This window comes from Rhinatrema bivittatum, chromosome 3 (genome assembly GCF_901001135.1).
Source record: "Rhinatrema bivittatum chromosome 3, aRhiBiv1.1, whole genome shotgun sequence".
Lineage (NCBI taxonomy): Eukaryota > Metazoa > Chordata > Amphibia > Gymnophiona > Rhinatrematidae > Rhinatrema > Rhinatrema bivittatum.
In genome coordinates, this window is record NC_042617.1 from 277,814,085 (window position 1) to 277,837,932 (window position 23,848).

Below are 23,848 nucleotides of genomic sequence, written 5' to 3' on the forward strand. Positions count from 1 at the left end.
CCATGCCCGAATGGAGATCAGGAATGAAGTTGGTATAGCGTGTCGAGCAAGGAGACCGGAGGAAAGACTTACCAAAGCCCTTCCACGTCTCTGGATTGTTCTTCTCTACTTACCTGGTCTCAGTGCTTACCGGCTGAGTACAGAGACTGTCTCCAGCTGCAGGGGGGAAGAGAGCTTTGGCCTTCACCGCCATGCTCTGCTTCTGCACCTGCTGCTTTTCAGCTGCTTCAGCAGTTAAGTCCACACCGGGAACTGGCTGCCGGACCAAGGCACACCTCTGAGGGATCTCGGAAATTGCCTCAGGAATTCTCAACCGGGGAGGGACCCTTAGGTATCGCCGCAGGAGAGCAGGGCTTGACCTTTTAAAGTGAAGGCAAAAATTTCTGTGTGCTGCAATCCCACTAACACCGTGCTAGTGTGGGGATAGTGTCCGCATCTGCTAGGAGACAGATACTGAAGAGCTGAGGTCACTGCAGGGGTATATCTAGGGTAACAACAGCTTTGAAACCTGACTCAGTCTCCATCTGCTAGCAGAAGAACACATAACCCACTAGTCCTGAGTCCATCTGGCTACATGCTAGGAAAACAGTGCTTTTGAGGATTGGGATTTAAATGTTCCTGGTTCCATTGTATTGCTTACACAATGAAATAACTTGAGCCTTAAGACTCTAGTGGTCATTGACAGACAAATAATTCTGTTCATCAGTATACTGAAATATGTATTTGTTTTAATCATGTATTTCCATAGTCATGTTTTCCACAATAAATCCTGAATTATAAAAAAAATTTGAAAACACCACTTCCCATTGAAATTTCGTTTTCAATTTTTATATGCATAAAGTAAAAAAAATTTCAAAAAAGTTATGAATATTAATTGTTGGATCTACAATTACATATGACCCAGGGAACAGCGTGCAGTAAAACACTGGTATTCAGGGCAGCTGCATGAATGCTATAATGATCCTATTTAAGTAATAAAAAGCCTGTTTAGTAGACTCAGCGGAGAGTTCTTATAATAGAAAAATATATATAATAGATGTTATTTGTATAGGATATCACAGATACATCTGGATTTCTTGGAATATTTTGAGCAGTTTCAGACCACTCAGACTCACATGGCACCAAAGGATATTTCCACACAGACACTTGCTTTGGTGTCAATTCCTCAGAATGGGTTTTTCTTCTTATGGGGCTCTGATTCTTTTTTGCATAGGTTTACTGCTTTTATAATCTATTGTTTTTGGTTCATCATGTCTTTCGACAAGTGTCCCTTTGAAGAGGTACTAATCACTTCTAAAGGCCAATGAAAGCTCATTATTTGAACTTCAAAGCTATTTATTTATTACGTTTATATACCGTCACTAAGACAGGCCATCATAACGGTTCACAAAATATAGCAATAAAACAATCAGATGCGGCCATAAAACTCATACATAAAATAAGAAATGTAAATAAAATTAAACAAAACTAAGGCCTAAAAATATACAAAAATACAAATAATAATAAAAAAACAAAGTAACCATTAAAAAACGTTCGTAGTAGACTAACACACACTTTAGCTTGTGGAGACAATTTGCAAGAAAGCTTACAATCAGAAGGTATATGTTTGGGAATAAGACATTTTAAACAAATCTTATAAAGTCCTCAATTTCTACCTTGTGATGGGACTTCTCACACTGCTTGAAAGGACTCTTTCCCAATCTTGGCAAAAGAAATAGCAAAAAAGTTCACAGAGAAAGCGCTGTATTTTCTCAATCGTTCACTACTGCTGATCAAAAAACTGAAGGTACTCGCGCAGGAACAGCAGCATGGGAATTGCTGCTCCTGTTCAAAAGGTTGTTTGATTTTCACAAGCTGTGAGAGTTTACATTTCTATACCAGTACCGGACACCACCATCTGTGTGACTAATTATGCTGCCTTTCCACAAAGAACCTTACACCGCTGCTGCCCATGTTGTACCTGTCCTATGGTGGGGCAGTGTGCATGTGTGAGGAAAGCTTGCACTGCTGCTGCTCATGCTGTACCTGTCTTGTGGTGGAGCAGTATGTGTGTGAGGGAAGTTTGCACTCCTGCTGCCTGTGCTGCAACTGTTCTGTGGAGGGGCAGGGAAGAAGGTACATATGTGCGTAGCTTGCCCTGCCACTCCCCATGCTTTAGCTGTTCTGTGGAAGGGCAGTGGGTAAGGGGAAAAGAAAGAAAAGGATATCATTCAACCAAAGTCATATCACTTATGCCAGCTCTCAAGGTCTCAGTCTTACCTATCGCCAGGAAGAGATCATTAACATTCATTGCAGTCTTGGCTGATGTCTCCATGAACAAGAGGCTGTTGTCATCTGCATATGCCTGTGCCTCCTACAGGAAAACAAACCAGTGTGAGCAGATGGGCACACCTAGCAGCACAAAATTGGAGAATCTTAGGTTCCAGTTCTACGGTGACCTTGACCAAAGTTGCCTTATCTCCCTGTGTCATTATGTTTAAGCAATGTAGACTAGAATTTCCTGTGTAATTTAAAAAATAACCAATTCTTTTTATTTATTTATTTTTTTTAATTGAAAGAAAATTACACTGACATTTTAAAAGTTTCAAGGATTACAATTATACCCCAAACATGGCAGGGTGGAAGTGCTAGGACCTGAGGGCAGGGAAGGGCCCTCAGAATGTTAATGGGATTCAGAAAAGATGTTCAGCAAACAGGAGAAAAAGATTAGTAGGCAGGAACCTACCCCCACCTACCCAGCCTTTTGTGGCTGGGTAGGTGGGGGTAGGTTCCTGCCTACTAATCTACAGATCAGAATATAAACTCCTCAAATATTTCTAAATCTTATAGAAATTATAAAAAGTTATGATTGTGGAACTTGATAAAATAATCAGTAAATATTCTATAATAGTAACCTAAACTGAGGAAGAGACCTCAAACAATTCAATTCAAACAAGCCAAGATGTCAATGTCAATCATTGGTCATAAAAACTTTCATCCATTTTCAAAAAATGTTTTCTTTAATGAATTTTTATTCAAGGGTTATGTGAACCAACCTCCCAACAGTGTCTCATTTAATTAGAATACTATTTTTAGATGCTTACATTTACTAATTTTTGTTTTAATATTTAGTCCTCTGGGATTCAAGACTTCAAGTGTTGTATTAGTACAATAATCTCTATATTGCAGCAATAATCATTAAAGTCTCAAAAGCATACAGACAATTTAATTCCTTAAACAGAGCTTATCTGAATACATTTTATATCAGAGGGTTAAGGATATATAGGAAAATTGAGTCTTACCTGCTAAATTTTCATTCCTGTAGTACCACAGATCAGTCCAGACTCCTAGGTTTTGCCTCCCTTCCAGCAGATGGAGACAGAGAATGTTTCGTCGACACTGGCATATAACCTGGCATGCCACCTGCAGTCCCTCAATATGGACCTGTACCCAAGCCAAGATCTCACTGAAGATAAACATCCCCACATAACACGTCCCCCTGAACGAGCAGTAGGATGTGGACCCCCTTAATGGGAACGATCCTTTCCAACACGAACAAGAGAAGAAAACCAAATGAAACTGTTCCATTCTTCAGTCTTTTTATAACAGATCATGTGGACTCTCCAATTCTTTTCACCCCAACTGGGCGGGACTCTGGACTGATCTATAGTACTACAGGAATGAAAATTAGCAGACAAGAACCAATTTTCTTTTCCCTGTATGTACCCAGATCAGTCCAGACTCCTGGGATGTACCCTAGCTTCCCTAAACAGGACAAGACTGTGAGAATCCCACTTGAAGCACCCTTTTCCCAAAGCCTATGACATCTGGAGCCTGGACATCTGGAGCCATAATGTCTGGTGAAGCATGCAATGACTTCCAAGTAGTCTCCCTACAAATCTCTTGCTGTGACACTTGCTAACATTCGGCCCAGGAGGTCGCCTGCGATCGAGTAGAAGGAGCTCTCTCAATCCCTCAGGAACAGAGTGATCCTGACATAAGTATGCCAAACCTATTGCTTCCTTCAGCCACCATGCTATGGTGGATTTTGAAGCCTTATGTCCCTTTTTGTGCCACTCCAGAACACAAAAAGATGGTCAGATAGTCGAAAACTATTAGTGACCTTAAGATACCATAGCAAAGCAAGTTTCACATCCAAAAGCCAACTCTCACGTGAGGCGCAGCTGCATCCAGAGTCTGAAAAGCCAGTTGTTCCACCGACTGAGTCAAATGAAAAGACTATACCTACTTTCGGAAGAAAGGAAGGAACCGTACACAGAGACTCCATCTGTAATCCGAAGAAAAGATCATTGCATGAAAGCCTGTAGCTCTAAAATTCTCCTAACAGAACAAATTGCCACCAAGAAAACATTTAAGACAAGATCCTTCATAGTTGCTCTTCGGATCGGTTCAAAACAGAGCCGTACACAATCCTGAGAACCAAGTTAACACTCGGGGATGGGACTTGCACAACTTCTGGAGGCCATAAATGCTTCGCCCCCTGGAGAAAATGCACCACATCTGGATGTACAGCCAAGGTTGCTCCCTGGACCTTGCCTCTAAGATAGCCTAATGCCACCACCTGGACTCTGGGAATTAAAGGCCAAAGCTTTCACCCAACCCTGTTGCAAAAAAGTCAAAATGTGCACGACTGACGCTGCAGTAGGATCAACACCCCGCTCTACGCATCACACCCTCGCATAGCCAAGTGAGGTCGTAGTCTTCCTAGCTTGCAACAGTGTGGAGATTACATCCTTGGGATATCCTTTGGCCCTTAGACATTTCTTACTCAAAAGCCAAGCCACAAGACAGAAGTGAGCCACTTTATTTGAAAATATGGGTCCTTGATGGAGGTTGGGAAGATGAAGTGGCCTGTCCACTGCGAGACTGATCAAATCTGCAACCCAGGGCCACAGAGGCCACTCCGGTACCATTAAAAACACCTCTCCTGGATGAATCTCTATTCACCTCAACTTTGCCCACCAGCGGCCATGGTGGAAAAATGTACAGGAGGACCCCTCGTGGCCATGGGAGTACTAAGGCATTGACTCCTTCCCCTCCATGACTGAAGTGCAGAGCCTTGGCACTGCTTTGAGTTGCCATCAACTCTAAGCAGGGGATGCCTTACTTGTGATGAATAAGCCACATCACTTTCTTTGACAACTCCCACTCCCCAGCAACCATGACGACTGAGAAAGCTGGAATAGACAGTGTTCAAGCAGTCTATGTGAGGCCGCCAACTCCTCCAGATTTTGTTCTGCCCAGCGAATTAATTACTGGCCTCCTGAGCCATCGCCCAACTGTTGGTACCCCCCTATCGGTTGATGTAAGCCACCATTGTCACATTGTCCAATAAAATACTCATTGGCCGTCCTTGTAAGAGGAAGAGGAAGAAAGGCACTCCCTCATGAGGCGCACTGCTCTAGTCTAAGCAATTGACCACGATGCCTCTTCTAGCAATCACCGGCCCTGTGTTGACTGAATCAGACACACAGCCCCCCAATCAGATAGGCTGGCATCGGTTGTGACCATCCAATTTGGAACTTCCAAGGGTACACCCTGACTCAATTGGTCCCAACCAAGCCACCATGAGAGACTTGACCTGGCTACTTCTGTAAAAGGCAATGGTAGATGAAACCGTTCCGATAACAGATCCTCACTGGGAAAGCAACTTGCTCTCCAGCAGCCCCATATGAGCAAGTGTCCGTGGAACCAATTCCAACATGGAAGCCTTGGAGATGAGAACCTGCATTGAGTCCCACACCCTGGGAATTGCAGTCTCCAACAAGATGCAAGCCCTGCCTCTGTAGCTTGATGATCCATTCCATGGTGAGAAAAAGCTCTCCCAATCTTGGTGTTGGAATGTAGAGATTACTTACCTGATAATCTCCTTTTCCTTAGTGTATGCAGATGGACTCAAAACAAGTGGGTATAGTGTGCTCGTGCTAGCAGTTGGAGACTGATCTGACGTCAGCACGGGTACATATACCCCCCACAGGAAGTGTAGCAATTCAGTAATCTTCCTTGCAAAAGCTTTTATGGATATATGTGTGACTGACCGATCGTTTAAATGAACAGGATTACCCTGACCAATTTGATGGTAGCTGGAGACCGCCAGTGTTCTCAACCGGAAGGCGTCGACACCCTGCAGGATGGGAGCCCTATAGAAGCAAACATGGCTTTCCTTGAGTCGGCAAATCCCCATGTATACTGGCAGCCGGGCGGGATGCTGAGTCCATCTGCATACACTAAGGAAAAGGAGATTATCAGGTAAGTAATCTCTACATTTCCTAGCGTGTAGCAGATGGACTCAAAACAAGTGGGATGTACAAAAGCTACTCCCGGACTGGGCGGGAGGCTGCCCGAGGTCCTTTTAGGATTGCCCTCACAAATGCTGTATCCTCCCTGGCCTGAACGTCCAGACGGTAGAATCTGGAGAAGGTATGGAGGGAGGACCACGTCGCTGCCTTACATATCTCTGCAGGTGACAGCATCATAGTTTCTGCCCAAGAGGCCGATTGCGCTCTGGTAGAGTGAGCCTTGACCTGTAGATATGGCAGTTTTCCCGCCTCTACGTATGCTGCCTTGATAACTTCTTTGATCCAGCAGGCGATGGTTGGCCATGAGGCCGCTTCCCCCCGCTGTGAAGGACGAACAGATGGTCCGTCTTTTGTACTGCTTCTGACATCTCCAAGTATCTGGACAGCAACCTGCCAATGTCGAAATGGCGCAGTATTCGACCTTCTTCAGACTTCTTCAAACCTTCCGTGGTTGGCAAGGATATGGTTTGGTTGAGGTGAAATTGTGAGATTACTTTGGGTAAGAAGGAAGGAACCGTGCGAAGATGGATAGCCTCCGGAGTGATCCTGAGAAACGGATCCCGGCAGGACAGTGCTTGTAACTCTGAGATGCGGCGTGCTGAACACACAGCCAGCAAGAACACCATCTTCAAGGTCAACAAACGGAGAGACAGGCCTCGAAGGGGCCTGAAGGCGGATCCCGCTAGAAATTCCAACACTAGGTTGAGGTTCCACAGGGGCACTGGCCACTTCAGTGGCGGACGAATGTGTTTGACTCCTTTCAGGAAAGGAGAGACGTCTGGATGTTTGGCAATGGTGTTGCTGTTACTCCTGGGACCGTAGCAAGACAGAGCTGCCACCTGAACCTTGATGGAGCTGAGGGACAGACCCTTCTGAAGTCCATCTTGCAGGAAATCCAAAATGATAGGGATTTTAGTGGCCTGTGGATTGGTGCTGTGAGTGTCACACCAGGCTTCAAAAATTCTCCAGACCCTTATATATGTGAGTGATGTGGAGAACTTCCGTGCTCGGAGAAGTGTATCTATTACCGGCTCCGAGTATCCCCTTTTCTTCAGTCTAGACTTCTCAATGGCCAGACCGTAAGAGAATTGAGCTGGATCCTCGTGGAGGATGGGACCTTGCCGCAGCAGGTCCCTGTGTGGAGGCAGGGGAAATGGATTCCCTGCCAGTAGTCTTCTCATGTCTGCGTACCAGGGTCTTCTTGGCCAGTCCGGGGCCACTAGAAGAACTAGGCCTCTGTGCCACCGAATCTTGTGTATAATGGTGCCCAGCAGGGGCCATGGAGGAAAGGCATATAGCAGGATCCCCTGAGGCCATGGCTGTACCAGGGCATCGATCCCCTGGGATAGCGGATCCCGCCTGCGGTTGAAATATCTGGGAACTTGAGTATTGGACCTGTCTGCCAATAGGTCAATGCCCGGCGTCCCCCACTGATCCACAATCATCTGGAAAGCTGTGGGCGACAGCTGCCATTCCCCTGGATTCAGGCTTTCTCTGCTGAGGAAGTCTGCCGTGGCGTTGTCTTTCCCGGTGATGTGAACGGCGGACATGTCCTGGAGATTTACTTCCGCCCAAGTTATCAGGGGGGCTATTTCTAGGGATACCTGTTGGCTTCTGGTTCCGCCCTGTCGGTTGATGTATGCCACCGTGGTGGCGTTGTCTGACATCACTCTGACCGCTCTGTTGTGAAGTCTGTGGGCAAATCGCAGGCACGCTAGCCTGACTGCCCTTGCCTCTAGCCGGTTGATGTTCCACCTCGACTCTTCTCTGTTCCACCGCCCTTGGGCGGTGAGTTCTTCACAGTGTGCTCCCCATCCGGTCAGGCTGGCATCTGTAGTGAGCAGGGTCCAGGTTCGGGAGGACATTCTTGACCCCCGGCTCATGTGGCCGGGCTGCAACCACCACCGTATCTGATTCCGCACTCTGGCCGGTAGAGGTAGGTGTGTGGTGTAGTTCTGTGAACGTGGGCTCCACCGAGATAGGAGGGCACGTTGTAATGGTCTCATATGAGCCCGCGCCCATGGTATCACCTCCAGAGTGGATGCCATAAGGCCGAGGACCTGTAGGTAATCCCAAGCGGTGGGCCGAGTGGTGGAGACTGAAATTACTGAATTGCTACACTTCCTGTGGGGGTATATGTACCCGTGCTGACGTCAGATCCGTCTCCAACTGCTAGCACGAGCACACTATACCCACTTGTTTTGAGTCCATCTGCTACACGCTAGGAAATGAGCCCTGAGGAACTCCAAACCCTACGAAGGGGGTTAGGTGACTGATAGATTCACAACACAACCCAGGGACCATAAACACTGCAGTATCACTGCCACCACGTGCATGCAAAGATCCTCTGACTTTGTCTAGATATGGGTGAATTAAGATGCCCTCCTCCTTGAGAGCAGCCGACGAGAATCACTGGTCCCTGGTGGAGTTCGATTCTCCTGAGAACTTTCCCCACCAGGGGCCACGGGGGGGGGGGGGGGGGGGAACCACGTACAGAAGGACGTCCGCTGGCCAAGGCAGAGCCAGAGCATCCACGCCCTCTGAGCCGTGCTCCCTCCAGCGGCTGAAGAACTGACTGGCCTTGGCATTGCGCAGAGTTGCCATGAGGTTGAGGTTGAGGTGAGGTGGACCCCACCTGTCCACTATCAGAGCCATGGCCGCATCCGAGAGCTCCCACTCTCCCGGATTGAGTGACTGACGGCTGAGGAAGTCTGCTTGAACATTTTCCTTGCCCGCGATGTGGGAGGCCGCAAGGCACTATACGTGTCGCTCCGCCCAAGAGAGGAGACGGCTGGCTTCTAAGGCTACCATGGGACTGCGAGTGCCCCCTTGGCGATTGATGTAGGCAACTGTGGTGGAGTTGTCGGACAGGACTCTTACCGCGGATCAGGGGAAGGAACTCCTGAAGAGCCAGGCGTACCGCCAAGGTTTCCAGTCGATTGATGTGCCAGCGAGACTGAGTCGGCGACCAGGTTCCCTGGGTGGATTGAGAGAGGCAGACTGCACCCCAGCCCAACAGCCTGGCGTCCGTGGTCACTATCGTCCACTGTGGAGCTTGAAGAGGCATCCCTTGCAGAAGATGAGGAAGAGACAGCCACCACTGTAAGTCATCGACGTCCAAGAACAGAAGTACTATGTGAAACTGCTCAGACACTGGCTGCCAACGGGATAGCAAAGCTTTCTGCAACGGAGCAAAGGCCCAGGGAACGAGGTCGATGGTGGAAGCCAGGATCCTAGAACTTGCAGATAATCCCAGGCTGTCGGGGAAGGTAGCGCAATCAGATTCCGGACCTGATCGATCAGCTTGAGGGCGCGCGCCCGTGGTAAGAAGACCTTGCCTACTTGGGTGTCAAAGTGGGCTCCCAGGAATTCCAACTCCTAGGAGGGCTGAAGCTTGCTTTTGGAAAAGTTCACTATCCACCCGAGGGAAGCAAGGAGATACAGTACGCGATCCACCGCCTGTTGGCAGGAAACTGCCGACTTGGCCCTGATGAGCCAATCGTCCAGATAGGGGTGGACAAGAATCCCCTCCCGGCGCAGAGCCACCGCTACTACTACCATGACCTTCGTGAAAGTGCGGGGCGCGGTCGCAAGGCCGAAGGGAAGCGCCCGAAACTGGAAGTCCTGATTGAGGATGTGAAAGTGCAGATATTTCTGGTAGTCGCGGTGAATGGGAATATGGAAGTACGCTTCTGCGAGATTGAGGGAAGCAAGGAACTCTCCGGGACGGACTGCCGCAATGACCGCACGCAGGGTTTCCATGCGGAAGTGAGGGATCTTGAGGGCCCGATTGACCCTCTTGAGGTTCAGGATTGGGCAGAAGGACCCGTCCTTTTTGGCCACGGTGAAGTAAATAGAATACTGGCCGGCGCCAATCTCCCTCTCCGGAACTGGAACCACTGCACCCAGATCCAGAAGTTTGGAGAGAGTCTGCACCACCGCATCCATTTTGGCCCGTGCGCAAGGCGAGAAAAGAAAGAGATCCAGCAGGTCCCTGACAATCTCGAAAGCGTACCCGTCTTTGATAATGTCGAGGACCCACTGATCCGATGTGATTTTGACCCATTCCTCGAAGAACAAGGAGAGGCGTCCGCCGAGGTAAGGAACAGAGGAATGAGTCAGCTGAACTTCATTGCGTGGCAGGTTTAGGGGTGGCACGCGCGGGCTGGCCCTCACGAAAGGGCCGCCTCCCACGAAAGGGCTGCGACCAAGACTGAGCACGAGAAGAACCCCTCGAGGAACCGCCCCGCACCCGTGGAGCGAAATGACGCTGACCTCTGAAACGAGAACAGGAGGGCGCGCGTAAGACCGGGCAGGTTTAGGACGGTCTTCTGGAAGCTTATGAACCTTGTTGTCAGCCAAAAAATCCATAAGCTTCTCGAGATCCTCTCCAAAAAGCATCTTACCTTTGAAGGGCAGCGTGCCCAGTCGAGTCTTTGACGACTGATCAGCTGACCAATGGCATAGCCAAAGGAGCTTCCGGGCAGCCACCGCCGAAACCATCGCCTTCGCCTGCACACGGACCAGATCGTAGAGGGCGTCTGATACGTAGGTGATTACGGCCTCCAGACGTTCAGCCTGCTCTGCCTCTGCCGGCGGAAGCTCCCGGGCGCAGAGTAACTGTTGGACCCACTGAAGGCCTGCCCGAATCACGAGGCTGCTACAGCAAGACGCCCGGACCCCGAGAGCCAAGACGTCGAAGATGTGCTTCAAGTGAGCCTCTAATTTACGATCCTGTCCATCCTTCAGAGCCGTGGAACCCTCCACCGGAATCGTAGTGTGTTTGGCCACCGCAGAGACATAAGAATCCACAGAGGGATATTTCAGCAGCTCCAAACCTTCCTCCGGGAGGGGATAGAGCTTATCCATCGCACGCCCCACACGGAGCGCACCCCCAGGGGCCTCCCATTCCCGCAGGATTAGGAGCTTGAGCATGGCGTGGAAGGGAAGGGCCGAGGCCGGAGCCCAGAGCCCCCCCAGGACCGGATTCATATCCTTGGGCAGTGAGGCCATGAGATCATCCACAGAAGGACTCTCCAGACCCAGCTCCTGCAGGACAAAGGAAATGAGGGGCTCTAATTCCTCCTTACGGAATAAGCGGAGGGCTCTAGGGTCATCCCCCTCTAAGGCGGGGGCATCCGCCGAATCCGGGGAAACTGTGGGGTCCGAGGGCCTGGGAGACACCGGGGGAGAGGAAGGGGGGGCACCCCTGGGACCACCCGCACCGGCCCCTGGGACTCTGCAGCCAGTCCAGGTGTCAACGGCACGGAGCGAGGGATTTTTGGCGGGGGGGCTTTCGTCCTGCTCATGCAAGCTAGCTAAATAAGATTTATGCATGAGGACGACGAAATCCGCAGAAAAAGGGACCCTGGATTTGACCGGGGGGGGGGGGGGGGTCCGCGGGGCTCAAATCGGGGGTTAAATCAAAAAAATCTGGCCCCCCAGCCCCAGGGAGCTCTGAAATCGACCCCGATGAAAAATCCAACATGCCCGCCGTTCCCGGGCTCTGCCGACCCAGGAAAGGCCTGGCCATGCCGGGAGAAAAAGCTAAAATTTGCTTGTCCTGCTGAGGAGGGACCTTCCCCACCCGGCAGGCAAGCAGAACAAAGACCCTGCCGCGAAAAACGCGAGGAGGGCAGCCCACAAGAAAGGCAGGCTGCCTGCCGGGACATAGTCCAGCCGTGGCTGAAGAAAAAAAAAAGTAGAAAAAAAGCTTTGATTGACAGCCTGCAGTGCCAGACAGAGCAGGAGGGAAACCTGCTGCCTCCTGCCTGTCTGGCTGCCGGTTCAAGGCCTGCTATGACCAGAAAAATTAAAAAATGCTGGTCAACTGCTGCAAATAAGTTAGAGGTAGGTGAGTACCTGCAACTTATTTAAAGTTTGAAACTTTTGGTTTTTTGGTTTTTTTTTTGTACTGAGCGCAGCAGCGGGTTCAAAAACCCTCTCGGCAGCCAGATGGGGGGGGAGACGAGACCCTGTCCCCCACACCTGGAAGCGTCCACGGACTCAGGCTATGCGGCGCAAAAGGGGCAAAGCCCCCCTGAGCCGGGCAAGAGCTGGGAGACGGAGCAGTCTCCCACACAGAAAAAAGAAAAATCACTAAAAAAGCAAAACGTCTTTTTTTTTTTTTTTAACAAGCGAGAACCACAAGAAATACTTGCTTGAGCCTACAAGAAGACAGAAGAAAAGGCTGACTAGCCTACAGCAGAGAACTGAAGGGGAGATGCTACACCTGCTGGAGACAGACGAATACTGAAGGGTTAGAGGATAGGCTCTGTCCTGATATAGGGCATCCTTCAAGTTTTAGTCTGTTTCCACCTGCTGGAAAGGAGGCTCAACCCACTGTCTGGACTGATCCCGGTTCGTACAGGAAACAGCAGTTCACCCATATAAAATGAAGAGCTAGAAATTGGCCAGTCTGCTCCACAGCACAGGAACTTTTAGCCACAAGAAAAAAAAAAAAAAAAAAGGGGGGGGGGGGGGGGGGCAAGGTTAAGTTGGGAGAAGGATTTAATCTTGAAATACCCACACATACTTCCCCATAGGTGCAAAGTATCAGCTGTCCCCCTGCTGGCCCCCAGTTTCAAAGGCAAGGCCTGAATCTATGATAAAAATATTTTTTTGTACAAAAAGTTTGGATTTCTAGGCATTGGCACCACACACACAATATAGAAGACTCCCTGCCAACACAATTCCAGCAGCACAAATCAATTCTTTAATTCTCACCCTGTTTAGTTTACCTGGGATATAATACTCTCTATATATTTTCATAATTGCTCTCCTATTCATTAACTAAGATTTACCACTCCAAATCCTTTTAAAGATGGATTCATTCATGATCATGAAGTGTTTTGCAAAATGGGTGGATTTAATTTAAACTAAGGAAGAAAGTGAAACTGGTCAAAGGCTGCTTTGAAAGCTCTCTTTTCTAAACTGAATGCAAGTAGTGCTGGAAGTCTTCTGATTAGAAAAAAAAGTTGGCACTTTATTCTCCTTCCCAATCCTGGCACTCACCTCATACTCCACCATGCGCTTGTTAGCCAGGTCTGCCTTGTTCCCAGCTAGTGCTATCACTATGTTGGGACTAGCTTGTCGCTGCAGTTCTTTCACCCAGGTTTTCGCTCGTGCAAAAGTTTCCTGCAGGAGGAGATGAACGCATCAAAGGGGTAAGGCTGGAACTACTTGTGGCTCTCAATCTCTAATCTTTCAGCATCACTGAACACAGGGAAAATTTACAGAAAGTTTACATCACTAAGGAGTTCTACATAAAGGTATGAAGTTAATTAATCCTAAGGAAGATGTGGTAAATGCCAATTTTATACTATGGGATTTGTTACTAGAGAACGTGGTAAAGAAAATAGCACTGCAGAGTTTAAAGAGGTTTCAAGTTTCTGGAAGACAGGTCCATTAAGACTTATTAGCCAAGCAGGCCAGGAGGAATGCCACCTTATTTCAGAATGAGCAACAGGGAAAGGATCTTCCGGGCAGTTCCAAGTGACCCCAAATGGGCTTAACCCATCATGACACTTATGTTCCAGAAAATACAATTTGACAAGCCTTCATGCCCAATCTAAGCCATGTGATTTGAGGTCTCCCTGTACCAGTCAGGCTACTCCCCTTTAAATTACAGGCTAAAACCATCGGGGGAAATGTGGGCAACAGATGTACCTGGTTGGTGATGTCGTAGACCACAATAGCAGCTTGTGCACCTCTATAATACATTGGGGCCAAGCTGTGATACCGTTCCTGGCCGGCTGTGTCCCAGATCTCAAACTTCACAGTTGTGTCATCCAAACAGACAGACTGTGTGAGGAAGGCCGCTGAGGAAGTGGAGATCAGAGGAAGAAAATAAACATGGAAAAACAGCAGCTTTTGACCGTGCTACACCTGTTCTGTGTTGGGAGCAATGGGTGCATGTGTGAAGGAAGCCTGTCCTGCTGCTGCCCGTGCTGTACCTGTTCTGTTGTGGGGAAGTGTGTGTATATGCGTGTAGAAGGGAGGAAAGCTTGCTCTGCTGCTGCTTGTGGATAAAGGAATGACTATTTCCAGTATTATAAACCTGGAATTTCCTCCACTTGCACTAAACTTTAGAAAACCAAATCTTATTCTGAGTGACCAAGTACAAAATGTATTTATATAGTATTCTAATTTATCTTGCCCTACCAAAGCCATTTCACCCTCTCCATCCTTCTGTTTTTCTACAAAACCTGTGGGTACTGCACTTACCACCAATAGTGCTCTCCTGGTACTCATGGAACTGTCCCTTGACGAAGCGTAGCACAAGGCTGGACTTCCCTACTGCAGACTCTCCCAGCAGCACCAGCTTAAATTGACAGATTTTACTGGCCTGAGACTGCCCATTTGGCCTTGTTGCTCCCCTGCTGGTCATGGCCTGGGCTCAGATAGCACCCTCTGCCCCAGCGGATGGACACGAACCAGCCTGCTGAGGACTGGTGGCAGCTTCCCCTTGCAGCGCAGAATTTCCTGATTTAGAGAACAAATCAAAGACTCACTTTGCAGGATTCCATGCATCACCTATATACCCATTTTTACAGAGCTGAAGGAAATCTAACTGCTCAGTTCTATGACATGATTTTGCTACTAAGTGAATGTGTAATGGTGCATGTCAAAATCAAAGTCAATAACTTATCAAAATTTCATCACATTTTCTGGTTTCACATACTGACTACAAGCTATCCCCTTTCATTTTATGAAGGATTATCAATGTTCTCTGGAGGCAGTTTCACTACTTCACAGCACCAAGATGATAGGCTGTAAGTAATGCATATATAACAAGGACCCAAAAGAAGAAATAAAATTGGCAAAAAGAAAAAAAATAGCCTATTATAGGGGGGGGAAAAAAAAAAGTGGGTTCACACAGACTTATTTTCAGATAATAAACACACCATTCCTGAGAAAAATTAAACTGCAAACTAGGTGGTGCTGTACAAGGTGATTTCAGAGAGAGTGTTGTACAGACAGCACATCTGACACCAGATACAAGATTCCACCCCTTCTCTGAATCATTGCATATCCCCGCCATAAACTTTAAAGAAGTGAATAAAAATCCTAGTTGAGCAACTACAATTCTAAAAAAAAACCCAAAAAACCAAAAAAACACCCCAACCCAGATTCTTGCAAGTGGATAACTATTTTAGATATCGGTTGGCAAGTTCCAATGCTCTATGGCCATGCATTCAATATTCATGCTATGAGGATGAGAGAAGATTATAGACGATGTAGGAGAGCGCCCTCTTCCTAGGTCAGAAGGGTTGGGCTGTTCCCCAGCTTTTATGGAAGACTTCTGATAGTTGTACGAGATTCACATACCATGGTTGTCTCCCAGCCATGCCAGAGCTATTAGTATCATCTTGGCCTGATCCCACATGAATTTCTGGATTGTTTCAAAGATCAATGGAATCAGGGGAAGGCATAGAGAAGGCCCTTGGATCCATGAAATTAAGATCGCAGCCGGCACTGGGACAAATGGAGCAGTAACATTCTACTTTTCTGTTGCAAAGATCTATCCATGTCATCCCCATCGAAGGAAGAAATTATCTGCAACTTCCTGTGTTAAGGTCCATTTGAGAGGGCCGAAGATTCTACTTAATCTATCCACTTCCATATTCTCTAATCCTGGGATATATGTCGCTTGCAATATTGCTCCATTGAGGTTTGCCCAGTTCCATAACTAGGACTTCTTGCTACTAGCTCCAAGAGCCTGTCATAAGAACATGCCATATTGGGTCAGACCAAGGGTCCATCAAGCCCAGCATCCTCTTTCCAACAGTGGCCAATTCAGGCCACAAGAACCTAGCAAACACCCAAAAACTAAGTCTATTTCATGTTACTGTTGCTAGTAATAGCAGTGGCTATTTTCTAAGTCAACTTAATTAATAGCAGGTAATGGACTTCTCCTCCAAGAACTTATCCAATCCTTTTTTAAACCCAGCTACACTAACTGCACTAACCACATCCTCTGGCAACAAATTACAGAGTTTAATTGTGTGCTGAGTGAAAAAGAACTTTCTCCAGTTAGTTTTAAGTGTGCCACATGCTAACTTCATGGAGTGCTCCCTAGTCTATTATCCAAAAGAGTAAATAACTGATTCACATTTACCCATTCTAGACCTCTCATGATTTTAAAATACCTCTATCATATCCCCCCTCAGCCATCTCTTCTCCAAGCTGAAAAGTCCTAACTTCTTTAGTCTTTCCTCATAGGGGAGCTGTTCCATTCCCTTTATCATTTTGGTCGTCCTTCTCTGTACCTTCTCCATTGCAACTATATCTTTTGAGATGCGGCAACCATAACTGTACACTGTGTCGCACCCTATTTGTTTACACAGAAATAGCTATTTGGAGTCCATGTGGATTATATGCTTTTCACGAAGCAAGTGCTGAAACACTGTAATGCATAGTGCATTGCTCTTAATTCTAGGAAGTTTACGATACTTTCTCTCTTTGTAAGTCCAGAGATTTTATGTTTTGACCAGATGGGGATGCATCTGTAATTAGGTTTACTTGGTGAAGGGTTGACTGAAATGAGGCCCCCCTTCTCCAACATTTCTGGTAGAAGCCAGAAAAGCATACCTGATTTCATTTGATCAGTTATTCGAACTGGGATTGTCAATGGTTGGAGAAACTGATCCCATTGAAGGTTTCTCATGTGTAACCATGCGTGAGGGAATACATTATTGCCGCTATGTGCCAGAGGAGCACCAAAATGTGACAAGCCATTGTGGAGTTCTTGTGGCTCAATTGTCTCACCCAGCAACAGACTGTTATAGCTCTGTCTTCATGGAGAAAAGCTCTGGTTTGAACTGTCTCTATACAGGCTTTCATGAACTGCAGCGATTGAGCCGGTTGTAGGTTTGACATTTTGTAGTTTATCATTAAACCTAATTGTTCTAGGTACATTATGGCCCTGTGTCCAACCATAGAGCTTCCTTTGAATGGGCTGTGATTAACAATCATCTAAGCATGGGAACATCCGTATTCCCGATTGTCACAAGTATGCCACCGCCACAGCTAGTCATTTCATGAAGACTTTGGGAGCAGACTAGAGTCCAAACGGGAGAACCTTGTACTGATAGGGTTTATTTCTGATTCAAACTGAGGGACATCACCTCGGGGGTGTTAGGGGATGTAAGTATATGCATCCTTAAGATCCAGAGAGCACATCTAATTATGTTGGATGAATGGTACTACTGACCCCAGGGAAGTCAAACATCTTTGAGAAAAATTCAGAATAAGTAGGATGGAGCAAAGGCCCCCCCCCCCCCCCCAATTTATTTGGAATAAAGTAGTATTTGGAGTAACATCCCTTACTGTACTGGGGTTAACTCTCTGATGGCATTCTAATTTAGTAAATTTTTGATTTCCTGGGACAGGATAATCAGAAGGGATTCTTTTAAGAAAGATGGTACATGGAGATATGATCAGGTTTGTTTTTTTTAGAAAATTCAAGTGGTATCCCTGCTAGACTATAAATACCCATTAGTCCGTACATTCAACCACTCCTTTCCATAAAGTTGGATTTTGCCTCCCATGTGTGCGCTATGCTGCCTAAAAACTCTGCTGGTTTTTGGCTAGTGGCTGGGTATTCAATGTTTGCACTTGTGGATTTTGCCATCGAGGTTGTTAGGTCTTTTGCCTGTATGTCTGGTAAGGTCAGCAAGACCTCCTAGGGTAAAAAGGCCATTTGTACTGGGGACAGAAGTGCTTTGGTATAATCTGCAAGTTTCCTGTTAAGGATAGGGATTGTACTGCAACATTTTGCTCATTTGTGACAGTTTCACAAAGCTTCTGTCTGAATAGGTTGCCCCCGAAGCAAGGAAGATCTGCCAATTTTTCATGGACATCTTTGCTGATGTTACTAGTTCTCAGCCATGTCATTTGCCTTGCTATTGCAGCTGCTGACATTCTGAAGTTGTGTAAATCCTCCTTCCAGATCATAGAGTGTTTGTGGTATAATCTGCTGCCCCTCCTCCAATCTGATATAGGGTTTTAGCCCTTGAAGACACTCATACAGATATTGTACCATGTAGAATTGGTGCTGTTGTAACATTTAGGTAAGCACAGTGCTTTGGAACACTTTTTTCCCCAAAGTAATCTAAGAGCTTGTGATCTTTTCCTGGTGATGTGTTCAAGTGTAACCTGACCTTTTTAAGCTTTCTTCATAGTGGATTTCACAACTACAGAGTTGTGGTAATTGCAACACTCAGTTTGTTAACGTTTTCTTTAATCGGAATTTTAAGTCCACCTTACAAGCAATTGTTGCTCCCGAAAAGAGGTATTCCCATGACTTTCAGAAGTACTTTATCTAGCACTTTGTTTGATGGCAGAAATGATGGTTCCGCCGGTATGTCCAATATCTAATATCCCCATCACCTTGGCCCATGAATTGAGGTCACTCTTTACACCTCTTCTTTAAGAGATGTGCCTTTTTTTTTTTTTTTTTTTTTTTTTTTTTAATATAAAAAATGGTAGGTTAAATCCTCTGGTGGATCAGAGGATATTCCCATTGAACTACTGGAATACTCTCCTGGAGAAGGGAGGATTGGGCTGATGGATTTTGGCACCAGCAAGCAGTCCCTTAAAGGGACAAACAATGAAGGAAGTTCTTCTCTGTTCTCTTCTGAAGGAGATGAAGGCAGTAGCAGTGGTGCTCCTGGAATTACTGCCTCCATAGTTATTGGAAGGATATGATACGCCGAAGGAAAAACTGGTAGCAGTATCTGCAGAAACAGAAGAAATTCCTTACAATATCAGTATTTTGTCCAACTGCTTTTTGTGATCTTCCTCTGGTACCAATATTTGATCCTGTTTGTTGGTCATCACAGTTCCTAATGGAAGAATGGAACAGACTGGTTGTAGTGCCTGGAGACAAAGTTCGTGCTACCACATGCTGGAGGTGAGAAATTAATTTGGACCTCCTGCAGCTAGCTGAAAGGAGGAAGAATAAATTCCATAAGGAAGTCTTGGAAGAGGAATTGCCGTGCCCAGAATGTCATAGGCTGAGCAATCCAATGGTAACTGTATAGGTACTAGCCAAGCCTCTGTTTGGGGATGCGGGGTATCGTTCCCTAGTAAGCTCAATGTCCACTGGTTCTCGTAGACTCCTATGGCATTTGGGATTTATGCACCTTTTCAGGTGTGTGAAACTTTTCCCTAGCACCTGTATCCTTAGTTTTGATTTTTCCTTAGAGAGACATTGTCTTTTCTTGTACTGTTGCGTTGTCTGACATGGTCTTTTTGCTTAGATCTTTTGTGCCATTTGTTTTGGATTGGTGCAGCTCTTTCACCATCAGCACCGATTGTGTCGTACTATGTGCTGTTCGGGGTGCATCTTGAGCCACATGAGATGTTGTATCATGTGGAGCATTCTTTTGTGCGTTGTGCATTGGATGAGATATGCGTTGGCTGTTTTTGCTTCCGCTTGGTCCTTTGCTTCGATGATGCTTTTGACACATGAACCATTTCTAGAGACCCACCCTTTCTCCGTCCAGAGGAGGAAAGGGAGGATCTCCTTTCACGGTCTGTACCTGAGGATGCACTGTGAGGCTGATGCCGAGGAGACTCCTGCCAGCAAAGAGGGGGCACCTTCTATCCAGAGGTGTGCTGTTTTCTCTGCTCACTGATGCTGGGCCCCAGGTGACATTCTGCCAGAGTCTCGGCACAAAAATAATTGTGGCCACAGGAGCAGTACTTATAGCTGGGTATCTTTTTCTGGGCCATAATAGCACTGAAAAGGGATTTTTTGGGGTCAGTTAAGCAAATCTTTTGAGATGACAAAAATTCTCTTGAAGACCAAATACACCATTCGTGCTGCATGCGGATAAAAACAGATTGAGGAGATTTCTGAAACGCTGATTAGCACGGAAGAGCCACACATACCCAGTAGTGATGAAAGCTCTACAAGCTTTGAGAGACTGCTCCGCCTAGTGCCACCTGATGACATCATCCATGCAGCATGGCTAATTCAGACTGCTTATCAATGGAAAAAGGAGTGAATAAAAGGAGGTGTGAGGAGGTACGAGGAGTACATTGAAGAAAGAGAAGGGTGTTGAGTGGAGAGGGAAAGGAGGGGGGAAGGGATGGGGATCTCACACCTGGAGGATGAAGGCAGTGGTGGTAAAAAGGGAGAGAGCCAGAAGGGCCACTGCAGCTGAAAAAAGGGCCAGCAGCCAAAGAACTCAAGGCAAGCAAAAGGCCCTAATGGAGAGAGCATGTTCACTCCTTTTAATACCCAACACTAAAGAGCTGGAGAGAGAAAAAAAACAAATAGTTTTTGACAAAGGCTAGTACATTTTATTTTTATATCAATAGAACTGAACCATTCTTTACACCTAACTATGCAGAGGTACTTTGTTGAACCTACTTATAAATATAAAACTCTTGTTATTTTCTTTTTGTATTTGTTATCACTGTTTTAAATTGAGTTTATGCTGTTATACTGCAAATGTGAACTCTGTAAACCATCCCAATCAATGCTTCTTGAAGGGTACCGTATATAAAAACTTTTTTTAATTAATAAAAATGTATTTGTATGTATGTGTATTAAACTGTTTGAATATGAAATTTGTGCATCCCCACACCCTCTGTCACAAATTCACAATCTCAGGGTGAATGGAAGCCAAATGTTCCCAGGTATTGAGCATGGGGAGTATTTATTGTCTTTATTAGTTTTAATTATTGAAGTATGTGTGATGTACCTGCTGTTTTGAAATATTTTATTGGTGTCTGAATTAAAAAAAAATGATTTATGAGTTTTTAATTGGCTATTCTAGTTTTCACCTTTTATAAAATATTCTTTATTAGTAAGGTTTTACTTTTATGCTCGATATTTTATTTCTTAATTTTATTTGATATGTTATGAGTAATGTTGATGCCTGCTGGATGCCTGGAATACCCTCCCGGAAGAGGTGGTGAAAACCAAAACAGTTTAAGAATTCAAAACTGCATGGGATAAATATTGTGGATCCCTAAAGGCTGAGGGATTTTGGGGGGAGGGGGGGGGGGGAAGAGTAGAGTGCATGGAGTAACTTAATTGGTGTGGCGGTTACTACCCTTCATCAATAAACCTTGATAATGTTGATGCAACCCCATCATTGCTCTCTGCTTCAATGACAGGGAAAAGGGGAATTGGATTCATACAGTGACAAAAGGCCCTGACTTAAACGGTCTGGGGAAACAAGTATGAGGGAAAATTGTTGATTCAGCGGTTACTACCCTAAACCAATAAGCCCTGATACTGTTGATGCAATTCTAACATTGCTTTCCGCTTCAATGGCAATGCATAATGGGGAATTGTATTCATACACCAACCAATGAGGACCCTGTCTTTTATGGTATGGGAAACTGATAAGCAAGGAGTAACCTACAGGGTGCATTAGATATTACCATAAGCTTACTGGGTAGACTGGGTGGACCAACTGGTCCTTTGTCAACATTTCTATGTTTCTATTTATGTTTTGATATTTCAGGGGGGGGGGGTTTGTTTTGTTTTTTTATTTATTGTTGCACTACATAGAGTCTGGCTTGCTGTGATTTCCAGTTCAGTTTTTGTTTGCATGTTCTATTTATATTTTATGGCTCTTTATTACATATTTAGTGGCGGTCTGTATGCATGCATACAGACCGCATTCAGCTAGCTTGTAGTTTCTCTACAAGGATCTATAACAGCTTGGCTTGTTCCTTTCCTAATAGGCCTTCTCACTGAACTGACCTGTGCCTTGGGGAGTGGGCGGGGGAGTTGCCATCTCATACCTTGCCTCAGGTTGCAATTGCCTTGAGACATCCTCTTGGCTATATCAAGACATGAGTGGGAGACTGTTTAAAGTTATTCGGGAACATGCTCCAGGATAACTTTAATGGGCAATATTTTAAAAACTCCACTGGTTAACGAGTGAACACACACAAAAACCTCCACCTCCCAAGCAGGCCTCGTGACCTGATCCCATGGCCCCTTCCCAGTCAAATATTCCCCACGCCAGTACTAAAGTTGTGGGCCTTCAGGCCTGAAGATTGTTCCCCCCTCCCCAAAGTTGAAATAAAAAAAAAGAGTAAGGGCTGCTATTTTAGAAACCTCACCCCCCAAAAACCTTCCTGGATAACTAGGAGCTCGGATCTTGTGTCCAGATCCCAGTGCTGCTCTGATGGAAGCGCTGGAGGTTTATGGGACCAGTACTGCCATTAGACCAACACTAAAGACAGTGCTGGATACAAGATCTGAGCTCCCAGTTGCCTGGAAAGATTTTGGGGGTGGGAGGGTCTCCAAAGCAGCAGCCTTACATTATTTTTAATTGTACTTGGGAGAGGGGTGGGAAGAGGTAGGAAGGATTTTCAACCCTAAATAATATTTATCTTTTAATATTACCACTGCTTAACCAGCAATAATTGACAACCAGCAATATTCAAAGTACATCCAAGTATGTATTTGCAAAAACTTTGCAACCTAACAGGCGATGTTCAAATCTAGACTATTAGATTTACCCAGATAACTATTCAGGAATATTCAGCAGGACATTTATCCTGCAGAATATCTGGAATAACTTCTCTGGTTAAAGTTAAAGTTAACCAAAGTAGTTATCCATTGCAGACTTTGAATATTGGCTTCTCCATGTGTTGCATCTGTGGACCGAGGAAGGATTGGCTCTATCTGCACTGAGGAGCCCTGAAGGTTCCTACCATCAGCAAGCAGACCCACGTGAAGCAGAGACTGATCAGGACCTTCACTATACCAGCCCACATACCCATCAGGTTAAGCCTTTTGATGCCGGGACTGGCAGGACTTAGGTATGGTCTCTGCTGGCAGTGTAGAAGGTCCGTGGTAAAATAGGTCATATGCAGGTGACAGTCAGTTGTATCAAAGGTCCATCCAAGGAAAGAAACAGGCAGGCAATGCGAATGGCGAAGACCGAACACCAGACACTGGGGCGCAACATGCACTGCTAGGTTGCTGAGGAAGTGAGGGAAGAACAGGAAAGTGATGAGTACCTGAGCCTGAAAACCAACATGGAGAAAGGCAACTGACCCAGAATCCTCTGCTCTCAGCCTATGTGACCTCAAAGTCAATTGCTGAGCCTGACCTGCAAAAATTCCCAGAACACCTGGACAGGCAGTCAAAACTGGCTCCATACTGTGATGCCTAATTACAGGATCACACAAAGCAGAAGCCAATGGAGGGAACTTCAGGCTATACTGTCACAATAGAGGCACTCTCTCTCAGGGGTTTCTATAAACAGCCTCAGATGTGTTAATTGCCCTGACCAGCAAGATTCTAATAGAACAAAGGACTATCTAAAGAGTGATGGTAAATGGGCCCCACCTGGGAGAAGTAATCAGGGCAGTTTAGGGATGATCTTATGCTGTTGACATGACAACCAATGTGAATTATTCTCTAGGCAGTCATGCAACTCTAGAATCTTCTAACCCAGTACAATATTGTATGCTATCTATAAAAGAAGGATCACTTCCTGTATACGATATGCTGATAGTTTGTCAGAGAAATGGCATCAGCATCTCCCAAGAATACTTATACTGAT

At 46.1% G+C, this 23,848-nt stretch overlaps 1 protein-coding gene across 2 annotated transcripts in view; it reads right to left on the reverse strand.

Annotated features, from left to right (window-relative positions):
• The window catches only part of RAB5B (RAB5B, member RAS oncogene family), an 82,670-nt gene that overhangs the window by 26,087 nt on the left and 32,735 nt on the right, over positions 1–23,848 (reverse strand). For both annotated transcript variants that reach the window (XM_029594763.1, XM_029594764.1), the window contains exons 2-5: positions 14,526–14,783; positions 13,968–14,119; positions 13,314–13,436; positions 2,260–2,353 (exon numbers count right to left, since the gene is read on the reverse strand). In XM_029594763.1, the coding sequence (XP_029450623.1) occupies positions 2,260–2,353; positions 13,314–13,436; positions 13,968–14,119; positions 14,526–14,688 (532 nt within the window). In that variant the 5' untranslated portion in view covers positions 14,689–14,783. The remainder of the gene's footprint in view (positions 1–2,259; positions 2,354–13,313; positions 13,437–13,967; positions 14,120–14,525; positions 14,784–23,848) is intronic.